Raw genomic sequence first — 19,409 nt, forward strand, 5'->3', positions numbered from 1 at the left:
AAATAAAGAAAAGGATTTTATTGGAAGCTGGATCAATCCTCTCTTTGTTCATTGTATTTTGACATTGTATGAATATTTAAAAACAATGTTAAAAGAGACATCTTTGTTTCTTTAATATAAAGAATTACTGAGTTTGACAATCCATTCTATTTGAAATAAAATAAAAATGTTATAATAGCTGACCTTTTAGATTGAAGATGTTTTTGCCGTAGGCATAGTCATAATAACAGCACACCTACTTTTATTTAATATGACAGCAGACTAAAACCAAGAGAGAGTGATACTCCTTCACACACAAAATATTTGACATAATTTAAAATTATTGTATAATTTACATTGATTTACTAGTTCTTACAGCTTTGTTGTTACAGCTGCTTATCCTGTTAAACACATATGGCAAACAAGTCATTTATTGAAGAGTGCACTATGCTCTTATGGGGAAAAAAATTATATATATATATATATATATATATATATATACACACACACACTTATATTTGCACTGTATATATGAGAATTGAAATAATAATCAGGACATCTTTTTATGTTATTAGATTAACATAAAATAGTGCATATGCCCCAATGTACTAAAAATAGCTTGTCTGGAGGCTGATTCTTACTGCCACTCTCTGACCTCCCTTCTGAACAGACTTCTAAGCTGAACTTTGATTTGGGAATACATTATCTCTGAAGATCATTCAGGAGTGGTCAGAGAGGGACAGGAGAAGAGCCATCAAACATGGTCTCTGACCTATCAAAGATCAGCTTTCTGTAGCTGTTATGTACTGTGAAATATAGAAGCTGCGAATAGACAAACATTGTAAAACCATTAATAAGAACCTCTTTACAAAAATATTTTGGCCCAAAATGCATGTAAACTAATAATAAAAAAGCCCCAAAAGATTTTTAAAGCCCCTGAAATCATTAAAGACTAACATACTGCAATCTGCAGAAACTGCTCTGATATTACTCATTATTTGTTATTAATATTTGTAGGCTATCAATCTAATATTATTTAACCTAATGTATGGTTCAGATTTATTATGTTTCTTTAGTTTGCTGCTAGCTTTAGGGTACTTTCCCACTAGTGTTGTTCGTATCCGGCAGGCAGTTCCAGCAACAGAACTGCCTGCCGGATCTGGAACGGAAGACATCCTGATGCATACTGAAAGGATTGCTTTCCATTCAGAATGCATTAGGACAAAACTGATGCGTTTTTTTTTTCTGGTATTGAGACCCTTTACCAGATTTCAATACCGGAAAAGAATAACGCTAGTGTGAAAGCACCCTTAGTGTAAAATTTATATAACCTTTATCTTAGAAGCATCATAACCAAAATAAAAACTGTTATCACTTAATAGTACATTGATGACCCTCTCTAGGTTAATACATGGAATTGTGTTATGTAATATCAAAATCATGAAGGTTTGCAAATGTTATTTCAATATAAACGCTTTCCTAATATTTGCCTCGCTTTCCTAATATACTTGATTCAGTCCTCTGCTCCCCCGCAGTAAGCAAAAGTATAATATTAAATGCAAATAGGCAACTGTGTATAAGCTGGAAGAATGGAAAACACTTGGGGAAAGTACTGATTTTCCTTCCAGTGTCTAGTGTGACTAATAACTTGAGTCATGTTCAAAGTCAGACTGTCACATTGAACATGGATTTTGATTTAGGACCTGTAGGGTATACATCAGTAGATGCTGAGATTGATATGTCTGTGGTAAAAGATTAGAAAAGAGGAAGAGAGTATAACTTGTATTTTTATTCATTTTGATCTCTGCTCCTTCTTGCTTAGGAGTCCAGTGGGTGAGCCAACTTATTGTATTACAGCTGTCCCTTTTTAAATGTGCATATAGATAGCTGTCAGCACTAAGTTGGACCACTCACTGGACTCATATTCAAGGGTGGTACTAAGTCTTTCCTACAAAACTATATATCAATCTGCTTAGCTCCTCCTACTCTATAGTATGCTGCCAGCAGACTTGACCGCATGTTTAAAGTTGTAGGTTTCCTTTAAGGTCATTAGTGCACACTGCCTTACAGGGACGCCACCTATAATCCACACTGAAGAGACATTTTTCTTTATTTTAGAAAATATCTATTTTGCAAGTATTTTAGGAAAATGGTCCAAATACCATAATAGTAGGCGTCCTTTAAAGGAAAGGCCTTTGAAATTCACAGCTGCATTCAGACATTTGATGGTTTCCTTTTGCCAGAATGCAGTGTGGGAGCTCAGATGGCAATGATAAAGTTAGGCTAGGTTTACATCTGTTTCAAAATCTCATTTTTCTGTTTCGGTATAAGAACGTAAAAAATAAATAAAAGAATTGCTGGATCCAACATATACTGGAAACGGAAAGGGTCCCACAGATTCCGTTGACTATAATGGGGTTTATGGGTTTCCGTTATGGATTCTGTCATTCTTCTGGACAAAATACCGTCCAGAGGTGAACCTAGCCTTAGATAGCCTTAAATAAAAGCTAGTAGGTGACACAAATTTCACTACAGAAACATAATCTAAAAGCAGCCTTAGATATAATTATTTGCAAGACTACACTTTTCATACTGTAGACATAAATGGTGTAATCTGTAATAAGATACTATTTGCTAAGACAAATAACATCCATATTAAATGTAATGTTTAAAGTAAATCATGCATGTCTGGCAGGATGCAGGAATGATTGTAATAGCTGTATTGGTGGTGGACACATTCAAGTTACTGTTTTATTAAGAATAGCATAGTGCACAGTGCTGGATGAATTGCTTTGAATGGTCCATGCTAGGATTGATTTTCTAGAAGCAAATCAATGCAAATATATTTAACTATGTTATTTTGGCTACAAATTAACTATTACTACATGGCACATTAGCATACTAATAAACGGTGGTCTGACTAAATATAAATGGGAAATACACATTGACATTGGTAGCAGAAGACACAAGTTGTCCTCCAGCTAAGCCAAGACATTCAAGTATGTACATTTTTAGAAGGCAATGCAAACTCTATCTTACTAGAGCTACAGTATTCTGCATCATATTTACATGCACTGCATTTTACAAGGTAACTGAAATTCTAATTTTGCGTTCTTCTATCACCAAAATTCTGTTTCTTGATAAAAAAAAACATATGGCACATTTTTTTTTAACTACATTGATCTAACATAATATATAACATTGTAGTAGCTGAAATATGTAGGATATTACATGGTGGTAAAATTTTGGAATACATTTTTTTAATGACAGAATTAAATGTATTATATAAACCTATGAAAATATTGGTTCTTAAGATAAACGTTCATTGCACTGTTGCAAGACAGACCATTGTTTATCCTAATGAAACATTTACTATTCTTAATAAAGGATACTAAATATGGCTTAAAGTTCACAGACGTAGTCTAATCCTTTCCTTCCATAGGTTTACTAATTTCTAATGACTGTCAAATGATAAAGGAGCCAGTATCTTAAGTTGGTTGTCTAGAAAATAAGTACCGTGGAGACAATAAATAGACAAAATAAATGAAAGTAGCAAATGTAAATCAGACATGGTTTCTGGTGTTACATTCTTTGTTTCTTTCAAAAAAATGAATTCAAATATTCAGATGAATAGACAGAGCCAGTGCTTATTCATGCCAACAAGCAAACAAAAGAAAAAATAATAATATTTTCATTGGTAGTCAGGTGCAAAGATATGGCTCAGATGTGTATTGGCAATACTTGAGATGCTTTGGACGAGGCCGCCCCTTTGATGACTGGTTCCCTGTTCAAATATGTTGCCCAGTAAACTAAGTTAAAAGTTCCAAACATGACAGGGAAAACTATTCGAGACATTTTGTCAATTTTGCTGACACTGTTGTAAGTCTTTTTTTCTGGGCATTTGTCTTCAACTTTCATATGCAAAGAAGTAGGATTTGAGATTACAGATGAAGTAAGGTCTTTGGAAATATTGGGTGTGTAGGTTATTCTTCCTCCACCATAGGTATTGATGGGCTTTCTTCCAAGAGATTCTTGCTCTTTTTTCTATTTGACAAAGTAAAATGGAGAATCATTATTGAAACATAAATACATAGTTTTGGGATGGAAAGATTAAGTAACTTGTAATTCATTCAATTAAATCCCTGCCCTTTCTACACTTACGAGTTGGCCTCTGCATTTAGAGATAAGTGAAGTTTTGAAAAATTCAATTTGGATGTCTTGTTGAATTTCAAAAAATGTTTTGCTTTGTTTTAAATTAATTTGTCACAAAGGGCATTAAATCAGCTATATCCTGGCCTGTGGTTAAACTGCAGGGATAGTGTATCTCGGTATACATCACTGTGCATTGCAGCAACATGAATAACAAGTTAATTCTGGTAGTGAAACAGTTAATGTGACAGGCAGGTCTCATACATATATAGACGTGTACATAATTGTGCAGGCCACCAACAGTTCTAGCTAATCCCTAGGTAAACCAAAAGAAAATCACACAGCAGCCTTCAGTAAAGGAAAAAAAACAGTGTGCAGAATCTGTGTCCCAATAACTCTTTAGTGGAACAAAAGAAGGACATGGATGCAGCGTCAATAATAGTAGTGGAGAAAAAAAGGTTATTTTAAGCCTTGGTGTGGCAGTGCAAGCATATGCTTTTGAATCACTTCTGTTAGCTGAAGAATGACTGTGCATCACTATTCGGCTCAGCTCATACCTCACTTATTTGGTCAGTTATTGTTCAAAAACACAGAACAGGGGCAGATCCTTTCATGATATCTTATCTGGGAGTAGGATCCGCTTATGATTTTGGCTCAACATACAGTAAATGCTGGAAATAACTGACCAATTAGCTGAAGTGTGAACTTAGCCTTACAGGTCAATGTTAGCATTAGGTCTATTTTACTTAACCGTGCAGTGGCCCAAGATTCTAATATAGTGTGGAAGAGCTGACTCATTTTAAATTGTCTGCTATGTCCACATTAATTGATAGATATCCTATTCTGTTAGCCACTAAATCTAATATAGTTTGAAAGAGCTGTATCATTTCACTGTTTGTGAGGTGCCCATATTGATTGATAGATAACATATTCTGTTAGCCATTGATTCAAGTAGTGGCCCAATGACAATGTGGCGTGGGGGTCAGCAATAAGGTTCTGTTGATGTCACAGTTTATTTTTCCCTTCTTATGATCAGTCACAAGAACAGACCCAAAAAAGCAGAACCTGTATTTTGAGCACCCACATTCACACAGTCAGTATTTGGTCAGTAATTGTTCAGTATTTGTAAAGTAAAGACAGGAGTGGGTACCAAACAGAGATGAAATGACATGGAAATATCTGCATGTCTTCTCTGTTTTGGACCCACTCCCAAATCCTGATGCAAAAAACTGACCATGTGATTGAGGCCTTATGGATGCTCCAAAGACAGGATCCATTGTGTTTTTCTGTTTTTGTTTTTCATTGACCGATCAGAAGAGCGGTAAAATAAACGGTGATGTTAACAACGCAGTGGCGCTAGAACAGACTGGTGAGAGCGTCAATATCATGAACAGTCACAATAGTGGTCCAATCAGAAAGTGGTGAGGGCTTTCAAAGTCACAACAGTGGCCTAGTGACAGAGTGGGGAGGGTGGCAACAGCATGAGGAGTCAACATAGTGGCCCAGTCATAGAGTTATGAGGGTGTGAACAGCATGAGGAATCACAATACAAAGCCAAGTCAGTGACAGTAACGGCAGAACATGGTGACAGTAGGAGAAGACGGCAGTACAGGAGTTGCAGAAGTAGGACAGTAGGCAGCAGCACGTGGGCAGAATTAACAGACCATTTTTGCAATGTTCTTGTGTGGCAGCACAATGCAGTCACACGGCCATTACCGATCTAGTCTGATGCATCAGGCACCAGTGTGTGGAAATCCTGGCTGATCCACTCCTGATTCATCTTTGCAAAAGTTAATCTGTCAACATTTTGAGTTGAAAGGCGAGTTCTCTTTGGGATAAATGTGCCCCCTGCTGCACTAAACACGCACTCTGATGCCACACTACTGGCCGGGCAGGAACGCTTGTCCAGTTCAATCTGGGCAAGTTGTGGCCAAAATTCAAGTTTAGCTGCCCAGTAGTCCAGAGAATATTGGATATGATGTGGCAGGGTGCACTTGCTGTTTCAGGTTCTGTTCCATGTCCTGCTGCAACTGTATGGTTTCTTCAGTAGGCAGGTGAAGAAATGTGCTCTTTAGAGACTCAAGTTGATACAGATGGAGCTGGTGCTGTTACTCCCCCCCCCCCACTCTCCAGCAGTCATGGCAGTAGAGCATGATCGCAGAGGGTCCCCCCAGTCAGACCTTAGTGAGGACGGGTGATGGCTCACGTAGGCTGTGACCAGCCAACTACGTAGGATGTCTCGATGTTGGTTGAGTTTTTCACCCGTCTCAGAAGGTGTAAAAAAGGCCCCCATGTTGGCCCCATAGCAAAAGTCTATTGCAGAGAGCTAGTAGTCATCCCTCTGCCGAATGGTGATAATGCGACTGTCACTAAGCAAGCAATTCAGAATGTATCTGGTCATTTGTGGAGGGACTCCCTGCCTCCATCTCCAGTGTATACTACCATGGTCTGGGTTACTTGTGGCTGAGGCTAGTGAGGAGTGAGGAAGCACAAACATCTACTCCCACTGTAAAAGTCTTTAGGACCACATAATAGGATGGCAGCGCATGCAAATCGCGAGGCCCAACGTCTCCTTAGACTTTGCAAGTTAGCAGTGTTATTCCTGCTCATTTCTGGTCTGTTCGTTCAGAGCAGCTTTGCTTTTACATCTTACACCCGACAAGAGCTTTTGGATATAGGATTACACAACTCTGACTGTTTTATCGGCAACCTGAAATAAGAACACCTGATGGTTTGCAGGTTACTCAGCCGACTGGAAGTGCTCAAAGACAGTGCAAGGACCGCAAACAAAGGCGGGGGAAGCGTGGTGGGCTAACAGCTAAGCTAAGGCAAACAATGTATCGGCTTTCTTTACCCAGCATTTTCCTTGCTAATGTGCGGTCCCTAGTGAACAAAGTTACGACTATGGATCACTGATAACAGGATACTTATGGATTGTAATGTCATGATACTCATGGAAACATGGCTACACAGCGAAATATCTGACAGTGCTGTCAAGCTGGTCGGACACCATACTCTCCGGGTGGACAGAATAGCAGGGTTAACACACAAACTCTTAACTCTTGAAACAAAAGCCATTGAAAAGTAATTGAAGGTGTTTGCTTAACACCTTTAGTTTAGATAACACGTCTCATAAAGCATGTGTGTTAACTCTACTACATCCGTATGTTAACAAGGCTTGGTGTACGAACTCTGTCATTGTTGGAAAACATTGCTCAGCTGACCTACAGTATATCATGGTTAAGTGTAGCCCGTTCTATCTGCCGAGGGAGTTCACCTCCACTATAATAACAGCTGCATATATCCTAGCGGATGCTAATGCCAAGTTTGCTATGAACGAACTTCCTGCGATCTTCAGCAAACAACCCTGAGGCTGCATTTATTACAGCGGGTGACTTTAACCATTCCAACCTAAAGTCAGTACTACCTAAATTTCATCAACATGTCTCCTGCCATACCAGAGGGGATAAAACCTTGGACCATGTCTATACAAACATTGTTGGAGCCTACAAGTCAACGCCCCTCCCCCACTTAGGACAGTCTGATCACCTTTATTTGTTTATCACCCCCATACTACCCCCCATACTTGCCGCTTATTAACTGTGTGAAACCATCAGTGAAGACAATCAAAGTGTGGCCAGTGGGGATATATTCTGTACTCCAGGACAGGGTTAAAGACACAGACTGGAGCATGTTTTCCTCTCAGGCCACCTGTGGTTCTCACACTAACATTGATTCTTATACTTAGTACTGGAATACATCAATACCACAATTGACAATGTAAACACAGAAAAGCAGATCACAATGTACCCAAATCAGTAACATGGATCAACAAGGAAGTGTGGCTTCTACTAAAGGCACATAACATTGCCTTTAGATCAGGTGACGCTCAGGCCTATAGTATGTCCAGGACTGACCTGAAGAGGGGCATCAAGAAGGCCAAGTTCAGCTACAAGCTGAAAGTGGATTAACACTTTGTCAACTCTGACTCACAACACATGTGGCTGGGCATTCAGGCTCTTAGTCTCTGACTAAGTTTAGTAATTCCACACAGACAGCCATGACTGTGTCCTCCCTCAATGAGCTAAATGACTTCTCTGCTCATTTTGATAAGGACAATATGGAAAAGATTGCCAAAAGCCTGCCCTCTGATGACTGCCATACCCTCACTCTCACCATCATAGATGTCCATAACGCACTGGGCAGTATCAACGCTCGCAAGGCTGCTAGCCCTGATAGCATTCCTGGACGTGGGCTTCGAGCATGTGCTGAGCAGCTTGCATGAGTCTTCACTGACATCTTTAACCTGTCGCTTACCCAGGCAGTAGTACCAGCATGCTTCAAGACCACCTCTTTTGTGCCAGTGTCGAAACACTCATCACCAATGTGCCTGAACTATTATCTCCCTGTAGCACTCACGCCTATAGTTATGAAATGCTTTGAACGACTGGTCCTGGCACATCTCTGGATCCTCACCAATTTGCCTATCAAAGTAATATGAGTACAGAGGATGCTGTATCTACAGCGCTTCACTGTGTACTCTACATCTGGACAACAAGAATACTTATGCAAGAATGCTGTTTGTTGATTTCAGCTCAGCATTCAATACAGTCATTCCCTCCAAGTTAATTACTAAACTTGTGGATCTTGGAATCACCAACCTTATCTGTAACTGGATGATGGACTTTTTGACCAACAGACCCCAGCATGTTAGGTCAGGAAATAACTGTTCCACCACCATGACACTCAACACTGGCACTCCACAGGGCTGTGTGCTGAGCCCGTTCCTCTACTCCTGTCACGACCCTTGGTCATGGTCGTGACTCTTGTGGCCGCATGCAGTTGCCTGCGGTCTTGGTGTTGTTGTCAATCACAGGTGAGGGCTATAGTGTGTTGCCTCACCTGTGGTTGCCGCTGGCAACATTGGGTATGTGGCAGCAGAGCAGCCTGAGCGGTGCTAGGCAGCTTGCTGCAGTAGGCATGCGGTTGCACCTGGCCACCTCTTCTATAGGTGTGCCTTTTATCAGTGTTATATGTGTTGTGTGCACTTCCCCTTTAAGTTGATGTTTTCCCTTCCCTGGTGTTGGAAGGGTTAACTTCCTTCCTAGTGTGTGTGTGTGCACTGGGTGTGTCTGACTGTGGGTGAGGCTACTTGGCCTATATGGAAGGCAGTAGTCAGAAAGGGTGCTTCAGCCATGCTTGCTAGAGACATCCTCCTGGTTATTTACCATCTGCCAGTGAGGGCCACCCTGGTGGTCATAAACATTATGTCTGGTGTTAGTTTATGGTTTATGTGTTATTGCAGCATATGGTTTACTGGGTTCCCGTGTGATGTCTGTTGTGTGCTGTGACCTTGGTGTTGGTTGTGGATAGCAGCACTTGCACGTGGGTTCCAGGTTGTGTGTCTGTGGCAGGTAAGTGTGATACTAGTCTCACTTACCTGTCAATGCCATATGTCTGTTTATGTTTCCCCTTTCTATGTAGCTTGGCCAGTGAGACTCCTGTTCCTCCGTGTCTAGGAGGAACGGGTCGTCTTACCCTGCTTCTAGTCCAGGGCCATCCTGAGGGCGAGCAGGAATATCAGGTTACGGAGTATGAGCCCTCCTACCTTCAGGGTCGGCTCATACGGATAGGAGACAGGGTCAGAATTAGGGATGTGTAGGAGGTGACCAGCTCCCTAATTCTCTGTCCTGGCCTTGCAGCGACTCCATCTGCTGATACCGCACGGCTGAGGGTTTTCCCCATCCTCAGCCGTGACAGTATGACCACCAGGGTGGCCCTCACTGGCAGATGGTAAATAACCAGGAGGATGTCTCCAGCAAGCATGGCTGAAGCACCCTCTCTGACTACTGCCTTCCACTGAGGCTATATAGGCCAAGTAGCCACACCCACAGTCAGACACACCCAGTGCACACACACACTAGGAAGGAAGTTAACCCTTCCAACACCAGGGAAGGGAAAACATCAACTTAAAGGGGAAGTGCACACAACACATATAACACCCCGTGCACACTGATAAAAGGCACACCTATAGAAGAGGTGGCCAGGTGCAACCACATGCCTACTGCAGCAAGCTGCCTAGCACCGCTCAGGCTGCTCTGCTGCCACATACCCAATGTTGCCATCAGCAACCACAGGTGAGGCAACATACTATAGCCCTCACCTGTGATTGACAACAACACCAAGACCGCAGGCAACTGCATGCGGCCACAAGAATCACGACCATGACCAAGGGTCGTGACAACTCCCTTTTCACCTATGACTGCAGGCTTAGTTATGTATACAATTCCATCAAGTTTGCAGATGACACGACGGTGATTAGTCTCATCACTGACAATAATTAGTCTGATTATAGGGAAGAGGTAAAGCACCTAGCTGTGTGGTGCACTGACAATAACCTGCTCCTGACACCCATGACCCCATCCACAAAAATGGCACAGCTGTTGAATGGGTTTCCAGCTTTAAGTTCCTGGGGACCTACATCTCTGAGAATCTGTCCTGGTCAGCCAACATCTCTAGCCTTGTCAAGAAGGCACATCAGTGCCTCTTTTTTTTTGGATTCTGAAGAAAAAACACCTGTCTGCTTACATACTGGATAACTTCTATTGCTTTGCGATAGAGAGCATCCTGACCAACTGTGTTACAGTCTGGTATGGGAATTGCTCTGTTGCTGACTGCAAGGGTGGTGAAAAACGCCCAACGCATCACAAAGACTTCACTTCCTACTATTGAGGACATTCACAAGAAGAGATGTCTACGTCGGACATGTATCATTCTTACGGACTCCTCTCATCCTGCCTATAAACTCTTCCAGTTGCTTCCTTCAAGAAGGTTCTACAGGAACTTTTAGACTAAAACCAGCAGTTTTATGAACAGTTTCTTCACCACAGCTTTCACCCTACTGAACTCAGTCCCCCCCCGCTGAACCCTTTCATCCTTACTCACTTAACCCTCTACACTCATCCTCCCTCCATCCCTTCCTATGACCATCATCATGACTGTCATTCATTCTCAACATTCATGGTATGTTCATACTGTATTGGTTACTGTTATATTTAGGACACTGTCATAGCATAAGTCTCTGCTATAATACGTACTTACACTACATTGTTCACTATTACAGTCTGTCCATAGCGCTACTCTTCCACTTCTGAAGTTGCAGCCAGGTCCATAAATATTGGGACACCGACATAATTCTAACATTTTTGGCTCTATACACTACCACAATGGATTTGAAATGAAACAAACAAGTTGTGCTTTAACTGCAGACTGTCAGCTTTAATTTGAGGGTCTGGTGATGTCTGGTGATTTGCAACCAAGTATTAAAAAGTGAAAGTTTGATTTATGATTATTATTCTGTCCCATTACTTTTGGTTCCTTAACAAGTGGGAGGCACATATGAAAACTGTTGTAATCCCTACACCGTTCACTTTGGATGTAAATACCCTCAAATTAAAGCTGACATTCTGCAGTTAAAGCACATCTTGTCCATTTCATTTCAAATCCATTGTGGTGGTGTATAGGGCCAAAAATGTTACAATTGTGTCGATGTCCCAATATTTATGGACCTGACTGTATATTCATAGCATTTTGCAGATCTGTTTGCTATACATACATCTGTAAATTTGTATATATGTAGCGCATCTGTATAACTTGTTCATAGTACATCTGTATACTTGTTCATAGTACATCTGTGTATTCGCCGTCTGTTTAGCAATAGAACAGTTTATCTGTATATCTGTATATATGTATACATCAGCACATCTGTATATCTGTATACATCAGTACATCTGTATATTTGTCCATAGTACATGTGTATATTTGCTCTCTATATAGCCATATTAACACCTGTATACTTAACTTATTTGTACATAATCTGTACATAACTATGCCTACTTTCTACACTATTCTTATCTGTATATAACTTGTTTTTATTGCACTGCTGCCCTTTGCACTTCTGATTAGAAGCAAATTGTATTTCGTTACCCTGTATTTTACATGTGTAATGACAATAAAGTTTAATCAAATCAAATCTGCCTGGTCTTTCTCATCAACCTCTGGCTCCTGATACTCCTCCTGCTCCTCTCCTGCTGTGTGGGCAGATAAACCACCTATTTCTGTATACAATTCCTGGGTGTTTATGTTCTCCTCCCCGTCCTCATCCTCCTCATTCTCCTCTGACAGTTCAGCCTCTACAAGTTTCAGGTGGCCAAGAGATGTAGGCGCTACATCTCCTGTCCCATGGCCAGTCAGATTTATCAGCATTTGTGGAATGACATAATTCATTCCATATTCCTGGCGACTGACAAATAAAGTAGCCTCTTCAAAGGGCCTGAGCAAACAGCTTCAGTTTCACACATGAGATGCCACTGTCTAACTTCTAAGTTACACTGGGGAGTAGTTCTGTCCATCTGCATCATCAAGAAATCGGTAACCGGTATCCTCTGCTCATACAGCTGTTCCAACATATGGAGGGTGGAGTTGCAACGTGTGGAAACATCGCATATGAGCCTATGTGGGGAAACACCATTCTGCCTTTGAAGCTCAAGGAGGGCGTGTTTTCCAGGAAAAGAGTGGCTGAAGTGCATGCACAGTTTTCTTGTCATTTTCAAGACGTCTTATAGTTGGGTGGAAGACTATAGGAACTGGGTGACAGCCAGACTGAAGACATGTGTCATGCAGGGTGCATGGGTCAGCCCTCCCTGACGCAGAATGTTTTTCCCGTTATCAGTGACCATGGTTTCTATCTACAGTTAGTGAGGAGACAGCCGCCAGGATTTGATTTCTTGGTTGATGACTTGGAGTAGTTCCTCCCCGGTGTGATTCTGTTTACCCCCAGTGTGATTCTGTTCACCCAGGCTGACCAGGTGCAGAACAACGTGACAAAACCATGCTTTGCTTAGGTTGTATGCTGGAAGACCACCCTGAAGTGTGCCTACAAGATGAGGCTGAGAACAAGGTAGAGAATAAGGAGGCAGAGGGGGAAATTGGCACCAGACTCACAGCATCAGAACGCGGAGGCAGCATTGCCATCACCTGGCCAAGTTGCTGGTGTGCCTGGGCAGGAACTACAATGGAGGGACTGTAGTACCAAGAACTTGTCCAGAAGCACATTCAGCTTCTGCAATGTTGGATACATGCATGCAGACTGTTTCTTTGCAATTGCCTCGGTGATCGATTGCTGGTGAAATGCAAGATGAGGAGGAGGATAGCTCCCTTCTGCTGAGGTTGGGGAACCCTGACTGCTGTAGAAGGCTTGCAGTCCGCTGGAGATGCAGTGGTTGCTGTGTCATGCTGTACCATTACATTAGGTCCACGGTTTTCACAGGCCACTTTATTGTGACACAGGGCCGTGGTGCCAACAGTAGCACTGTGACTGCACTTCACCTTCTGTCCACAGATCCTGCATACCGCCACGCTAACGTGCTCCAGCGACTTGATAAAAAATTTCCACTCTGGTGAGTATGGCATTTTACCCCCACCACTCCATGATGACTGCCTGCTGCTGCCTCTATGAAGCAATGCTTGCACCCTGCTGGCTCAGTGGCATTCTGCCACTCTGCACTGTCTCACGGGCAAGCTGCCACCTTCACCTCCTAATGATAATGGTGAAGTCCCCTTTTCACCCGGCTCCTACGTTTAATCCTCAACATCATCATCCTCTACTGTCTTCTTGTCATTTATGTCACCCTCACCAGTCTTATGGCCATGCCCCTGACCACTATCAACATCTACTCCCATGCAACTGTCATTGTCGCTACTTGCGCACCTACAGGAGGATGCAGCGGACCTCTCCTCCAAATCTGGGCTGGCCTGTAGCTTCTGATTGTCCTCAATAAGCTTTTCATTGCTAAAAAGTGATGCAGCAAAGCAGCATTCATTAGTTGCCTGGCAGAAGGAGCAGCAAAGAAAAAAGACAGGTTCAGAACAAGTGAAGGCAGAAATCTTGTTCTGGCTGTGTGTGGCTGATGTCAGTTGAAGACCGAGTCAACCATTTCATGACAGCAGGATTGGTCTTCAAAACACAACCGCTAGATGACAGTGGAAGCTATGGCCTGTTGCTACGGCAGCTGCTACCATCCCCCTGTCTTCTGCTGCTATCTGTGCCGGCAGCATCAAAATTTTTGCCACTGCCTGTTCCTTTGGAGGACCCTGGAAATTTTCGGTTGGACATACTGTACAGTAACACTAACTGTATATATAAAGAAAAAAGTTATTCAATGTTGATGTAGAGAATCCTCTAACAGTAGAGCAAGATAGGTTATTCACCCTAAGTTGAGAATCAAGGTGGAATTGTCTATCTATTAAAAAAGGTAGATACCCCCAAAACAGTAAAAGTAGACAGGTTAGTCACCTGAATTTGAGAATCAGGGCCTAATAGAACTGTTTATGTATTAAACAAGGTGGACATCGCAATAACATTTGAAGGAGAAAGGTTATTCACCAAAATTTGAGCATCAAGGCCAAATAGAATTGTTTATCTATTTAAAGAGGTGGTTATCCCAATAACAGAAGAATTAGACAGGTTATTCACCCTAATTTGAGAATCAAGACCTAATTGAATTGTTTATCTATTAAACAAGGTGGACACCCCAATAACAGTAGAACAAGACAGGTTATTTACCAAATTTGAGAATCAAAGAGTAATCGAATTCTTTATGAAACAAGTTGTACACCCCAATAACAGTAGAACAAGACAGTTTATTCACTCCAATTTGAGAATCAAGGCGTAATAGAATTGTTTATCCCTTAATCAAGGTGGACACCCCAATAACAGAAGAATTAGGTTATTTACCCCAAATTGAGAACCAAGGCCAAAGATAATTGTATGTCTATTAAGTAAGGTGGACACCCTAATAACAGTAAACAGTTATTCACCCTAATTTGGGAATTAGTGCCAAATATAATTGTCTATCTATTAAACAAAGTGGACACCCCAACAACAGTAGACCAAGACAAGTTATTCACCCCAATTTGAGAATCAAGGTGTAACAGAATTGTTTATCTATTAAATAAGGTAGACACTCCAATAACAGTAGAATTAGACAGGTTATGCACCCCAATTTGAGAATTAAGGCCTAATGGAATTGTTTATATATTAAACAAGGTGGACATCCCAGTTACAGTAGAATAAGGCAGGTTATTCACCCCAATTTTAGAATGAAGCCCTAATAGAATCATGTATCTATAAAAAAAAATGTAGATACCCCAATAACAGTTGAAGGAGCTAGATTATTTCCCCCAATTTGAGAATCAAGGCCTAATAGAATTGTTTATCTTTCAAACAAGGTGGACACCCCAATATCAGTAGAACAAGACAAGTTATTCACCCCAATTTCAGAATCAGGGCCCAATAGAGTTGTTTTGTTTTTCTATTAATCCCTGTGGATTCCATTCAATTAGATATATTTGTGCCTTATACTGCGATTGATTCAAACTGCTCTGTCTCCTATGGATCACTTTAGCTTCATATTACAGTCCCTGCATTATCCGTGCACTGTACCTTTCACACTGGCAATTAAGTATTCTCGTTTTCTACAGATCGCCAGCACTATTACCCCAACAGTGCTTCCATGTCTCTCCCTGTGCTAATTTCACATTGAAATGGCAGATATTGCACAGGATGAGCCTTTTAAAGGGCTGTAACATGACAGCGGATTAGCTGGCTGTATGGGAATATGAGTTCACTTTGCAACATGTGTAGCCGCCATTTTAGGGAAAAAATGATTTATTGCCACAAAGCGCGAGGGAATTTGGATTCAAATTATAATCACTGATAAGACAATAGACTGGACTCCTAGGCATGGAAAGAATAGCCAATTAAATGAATAAAATTAAAGTTATACTGAATATTTCCCCACAAAATTATGTATGAATCATCTTAGCTCCTCCTGCTCTATAGCATGCAGTTCTGACTCCATATTCAACATCGCAGGTTCACTCTAAGTACAAGTATCTCCTTTTGCCAACTTCCTTGTCAAACTGCTCCACTTTATACTTACTAAACGTTTTACCATTTTGTTGGTTCCCATTTTATTCCACTTTATATATGTCAATAAATTATGTCTGTGTATATTGATGTGTGTACTCAGAAATTAGGGCACACTGTACTTTTAGGCCCTAACATGCAGCCACCATGTTGAGGATTAAATATATTTCTCTATGTGTGACAGGACACTGGGTTGTTAATTAGAAGCAAGACAAACAGCATAGAGAACATTGTGGTGTCAGACAGTGTAAAAAAAGTAATTCACACTATAAACCTGCAGTGGTTTCACTACTAATCTTAACTTTGAAATTAACATCTCTTATGAAATACCATAAATAATGAAATTCTACATGCTTTCTTATTTTATGGTACCGAACAAAAATAAAGGAGAACAAATTGTAACGCAATATGCCCCACATTTTAAAGAAATAAAGTACAGTAGTATGCAAAAAAACAGGCTAAAGGTGTGTACAACATGCATGTTGTCTAGCTGTGTAGAACAGTAGGTGCAATTAGTATTGTTCTTATATGAGTATTACTTTTTTCTAGTGTCCTTCTTGTTTGATTTGTGTATATACAGTACTCACATGTGTGATGTTTTAAAACAGATCTGACAAGTTTTCATATTTTGAAATATTTTATACACCTGCTTTTAGATTACAGCTTAGAAATAAATACACAAGGGAAAAGTCCACCTGGAACAAATCCATTAACAATACTTTCTTCACTGCAATCCTGCCATGAGGTATTTTTTCTAATTGTTTAGTGTTAAATATGTGATTTTGAAATAGTTCACTGTTAATAAAGTAACTTTATAAACATTATGAATAATAAACATTATAAATAATTATAGACCTTCCATGAAACCATCTTCTAACTCTGCGCCAGGAGTTAAGCCTGTAAGCAATTATTCTAAAACCAAAGATATAGTCACAATCGGGTTTAGGGACGCAAATTAAAATGAGTACCTTTATTTTTGCGGCTTCAAGAGCTTTCTTTCCATCCCAGGCCCAGCTTCTTTTAGTAAAGTAGTTGACAGTTGCAAATTCAATGAGTGCCGAGAAGACAAAGGCATAGCACACAGCTATAAACCAATCCATTGCAGTAGCATAGGCAACCTTTGGTAATGAGTTCCGAGCACTTATACTCAGTGTTGTCATGGTTAGAACTGTTGTTACACCTTTGAATAAAAGTAGCAAATATTCATGTTATCTTTTGTACTAGGTATCTAAATAATCTATGTAACATCAATGTAAAATGATATATAAATAAGTAAATAAATCAGTACAAAAAAAATAGTAAAACAAGTAAGGAATAAAATTAAATACACAGACAACAAATATGCTCAGATGGAGTGAAAGCACAAAAATACCAAATCATGAAACAGTTTTAAAACTTTTCAGACAGATTTGAAGAAAACCAAGAGATTTAAATCTATAAAGCAGAGTTCCCTAACCAACTGTTTAAAAGCTACATGTGACCCTTAGACATTCTGATGTGGCTAATATACAGTACTGGGCTTACTCTGCTAGCTCCTTCAGAAAAAAACAAGGATTCAATATCTCTCTTACCGATTCCTCCACCAGCAAAATCAATCACGTGTCCCAGCTGTTGTACACCGCACTCTACACAAGCCCTTTTTTTAGCCCTGGTGCTTGTGGCTGTCCTAAAGGTGGTTAGCACTTTTGTCTGACCCAGGAAGAATTACAACAGTGACTTAAAAAGTAAAAAAAAAAAATAATCACCAGGACCAGATGGCATACACCCCTGTATCCTAAGTAGGTTTTCTAAGAGATGCTACCTTGGATCCGACGTTTAGCTTCATCTGAATGGTTACCATGGCTGCGAGGACGCTAAAGTCCTGGCAGCCATGGTAAAGTGTAGTGGGGAGCGGGGGAGCAGTATACTTACCATCCGTGCGGCTCCTGGGGCGCTTCAGAGTGACATCAGGGCGCCCCACGCGCATGGATGACGTGATTGCATGGCACGTCATCCATGCGCATGGGGCATTCTGACGTCATTCTGGAGCGCCCCGGGAGCCGCACGGACTGTAAGTATACTGCTCCCCCGCTCCCCACTACTACTATGGCAACCAGGACTTTAATAGCGTCCTGGCTGCCATAGTAACACTGAACGCATTTTGAAGACGGATCCGTCTTCAAATGCTTTCAGTTCACTTGCATTTTTCCGGATCGGGCGTGTAATTCTGGCAAATGGAGTACACGCTGGATCCGGACAACGCAAGTGTGAAAGAGCCCTTAGCCAGAGCAGCAGCCATGCATTTTGCGTCCAACTGCAGTTTTCCTTTTTGGAGGCATGAGTAGTTTAAAAAAGTTTTAATTTATAAGAATGCTGGCATCCAGTATGGAAGTCCAGTATAGGTACAGTCTATTTAAGGTGTTGCTATGAAAACCTGGTAAATTAAATGTGAACTTATATTGGCTTTTACACATCATATCACTGAATATGTATGACCTGCGAACTGCTAAAACCTGTGATCAGTTGTTATGAAAACCTGGAGTAAGACCTGCAGGCTTCTATTGGCTGATAAGGGACATGTGACCGTGTGTATGGCAGTTGGCAAATGAAGAGAAACACTTGCAGGCTTGTATTGGCTAATGCAGGTCATTTTTGGGGAAAATCTCACAGGTATATTTCATTTATTTCATTTAATGTTTGTGTGTGTCATTAAAAGATATCGCCAGTATTCCCCATAACAGTGACCTCTACAGCACCCCGCCACCTTAACAGTGAACTTCACAGTTCCCATCCCTTAACACTCACCCCCCACAGTGCCCTGCCACTTTAAAATGGGACCTCCACAGCAGCCCATCCCCTTAACTTTGACCTTCACAGCAGCCCGCCCCTTTAACAGTGAGTTTCACAGCACCCTACTCCCTTGACAGTGACCTCAGCGGCCTGCCCCCTTAACAGTGACCCCCACAGTACCCTACTGCCTTAACAGTGACCTCACAGTACCCTGCTGCCTTAACAGTGACCTCCACAGCAGTTGCCCCTTTAATAGTGGCCCCTGCCCTCTTAACAGTGACCTCCACAGTGTCCGCCTATTTAACAGTGACCTCCACAGCAAACCTGCCCTTTTAACAGTAACATCCACAGTGTCCGCCTCTTTAAAAGTGACCACTACAGCGCCCGCCCCTTTAACAGTGACCTCGATAGTGACTGCCCCTTTAACAGTGACCTCCACAGTGCCGGCCCCTTTAACAGGTAAGACTTGCAGGCTTGAATTTGATAATGCAGGTCATTTTTTGTGAATATCTCAGGAATGGTA

General features: G+C 41.2%; 1 protein-coding gene across 1 annotated transcript in view; it reads right to left on the reverse strand.

Moving 5' to 3' along the window:
- Positions 1–3,699: 3,699 nt before the first annotated feature.
- Positions 3,700–19,409, reverse strand: part of GABRA5 (gamma-aminobutyric acid type A receptor subunit alpha5) — a 268,627-nt gene continuing 252,917 nt past the window's right edge. The window contains exons 8-9 of the mRNA XM_044285544.1: positions 17,086–17,297; positions 3,700–4,023 (exon numbers count right to left, since the gene is read on the reverse strand). Coding sequence (XP_044141479.1) covers positions 3,700–4,023; positions 17,086–17,297 — 536 coding nt within the window. The remainder of the gene's footprint in view (positions 4,024–17,085; positions 17,298–19,409) is intronic.

The sequence above is a fragment of the Bufo gargarizans genome, chromosome 3 (assembly GCF_014858855.1).
Source record: "Bufo gargarizans isolate SCDJY-AF-19 chromosome 3, ASM1485885v1, whole genome shotgun sequence".
Taxonomy (NCBI): domain Eukaryota; kingdom Metazoa; phylum Chordata; class Amphibia; order Anura; family Bufonidae; genus Bufo; species Bufo gargarizans.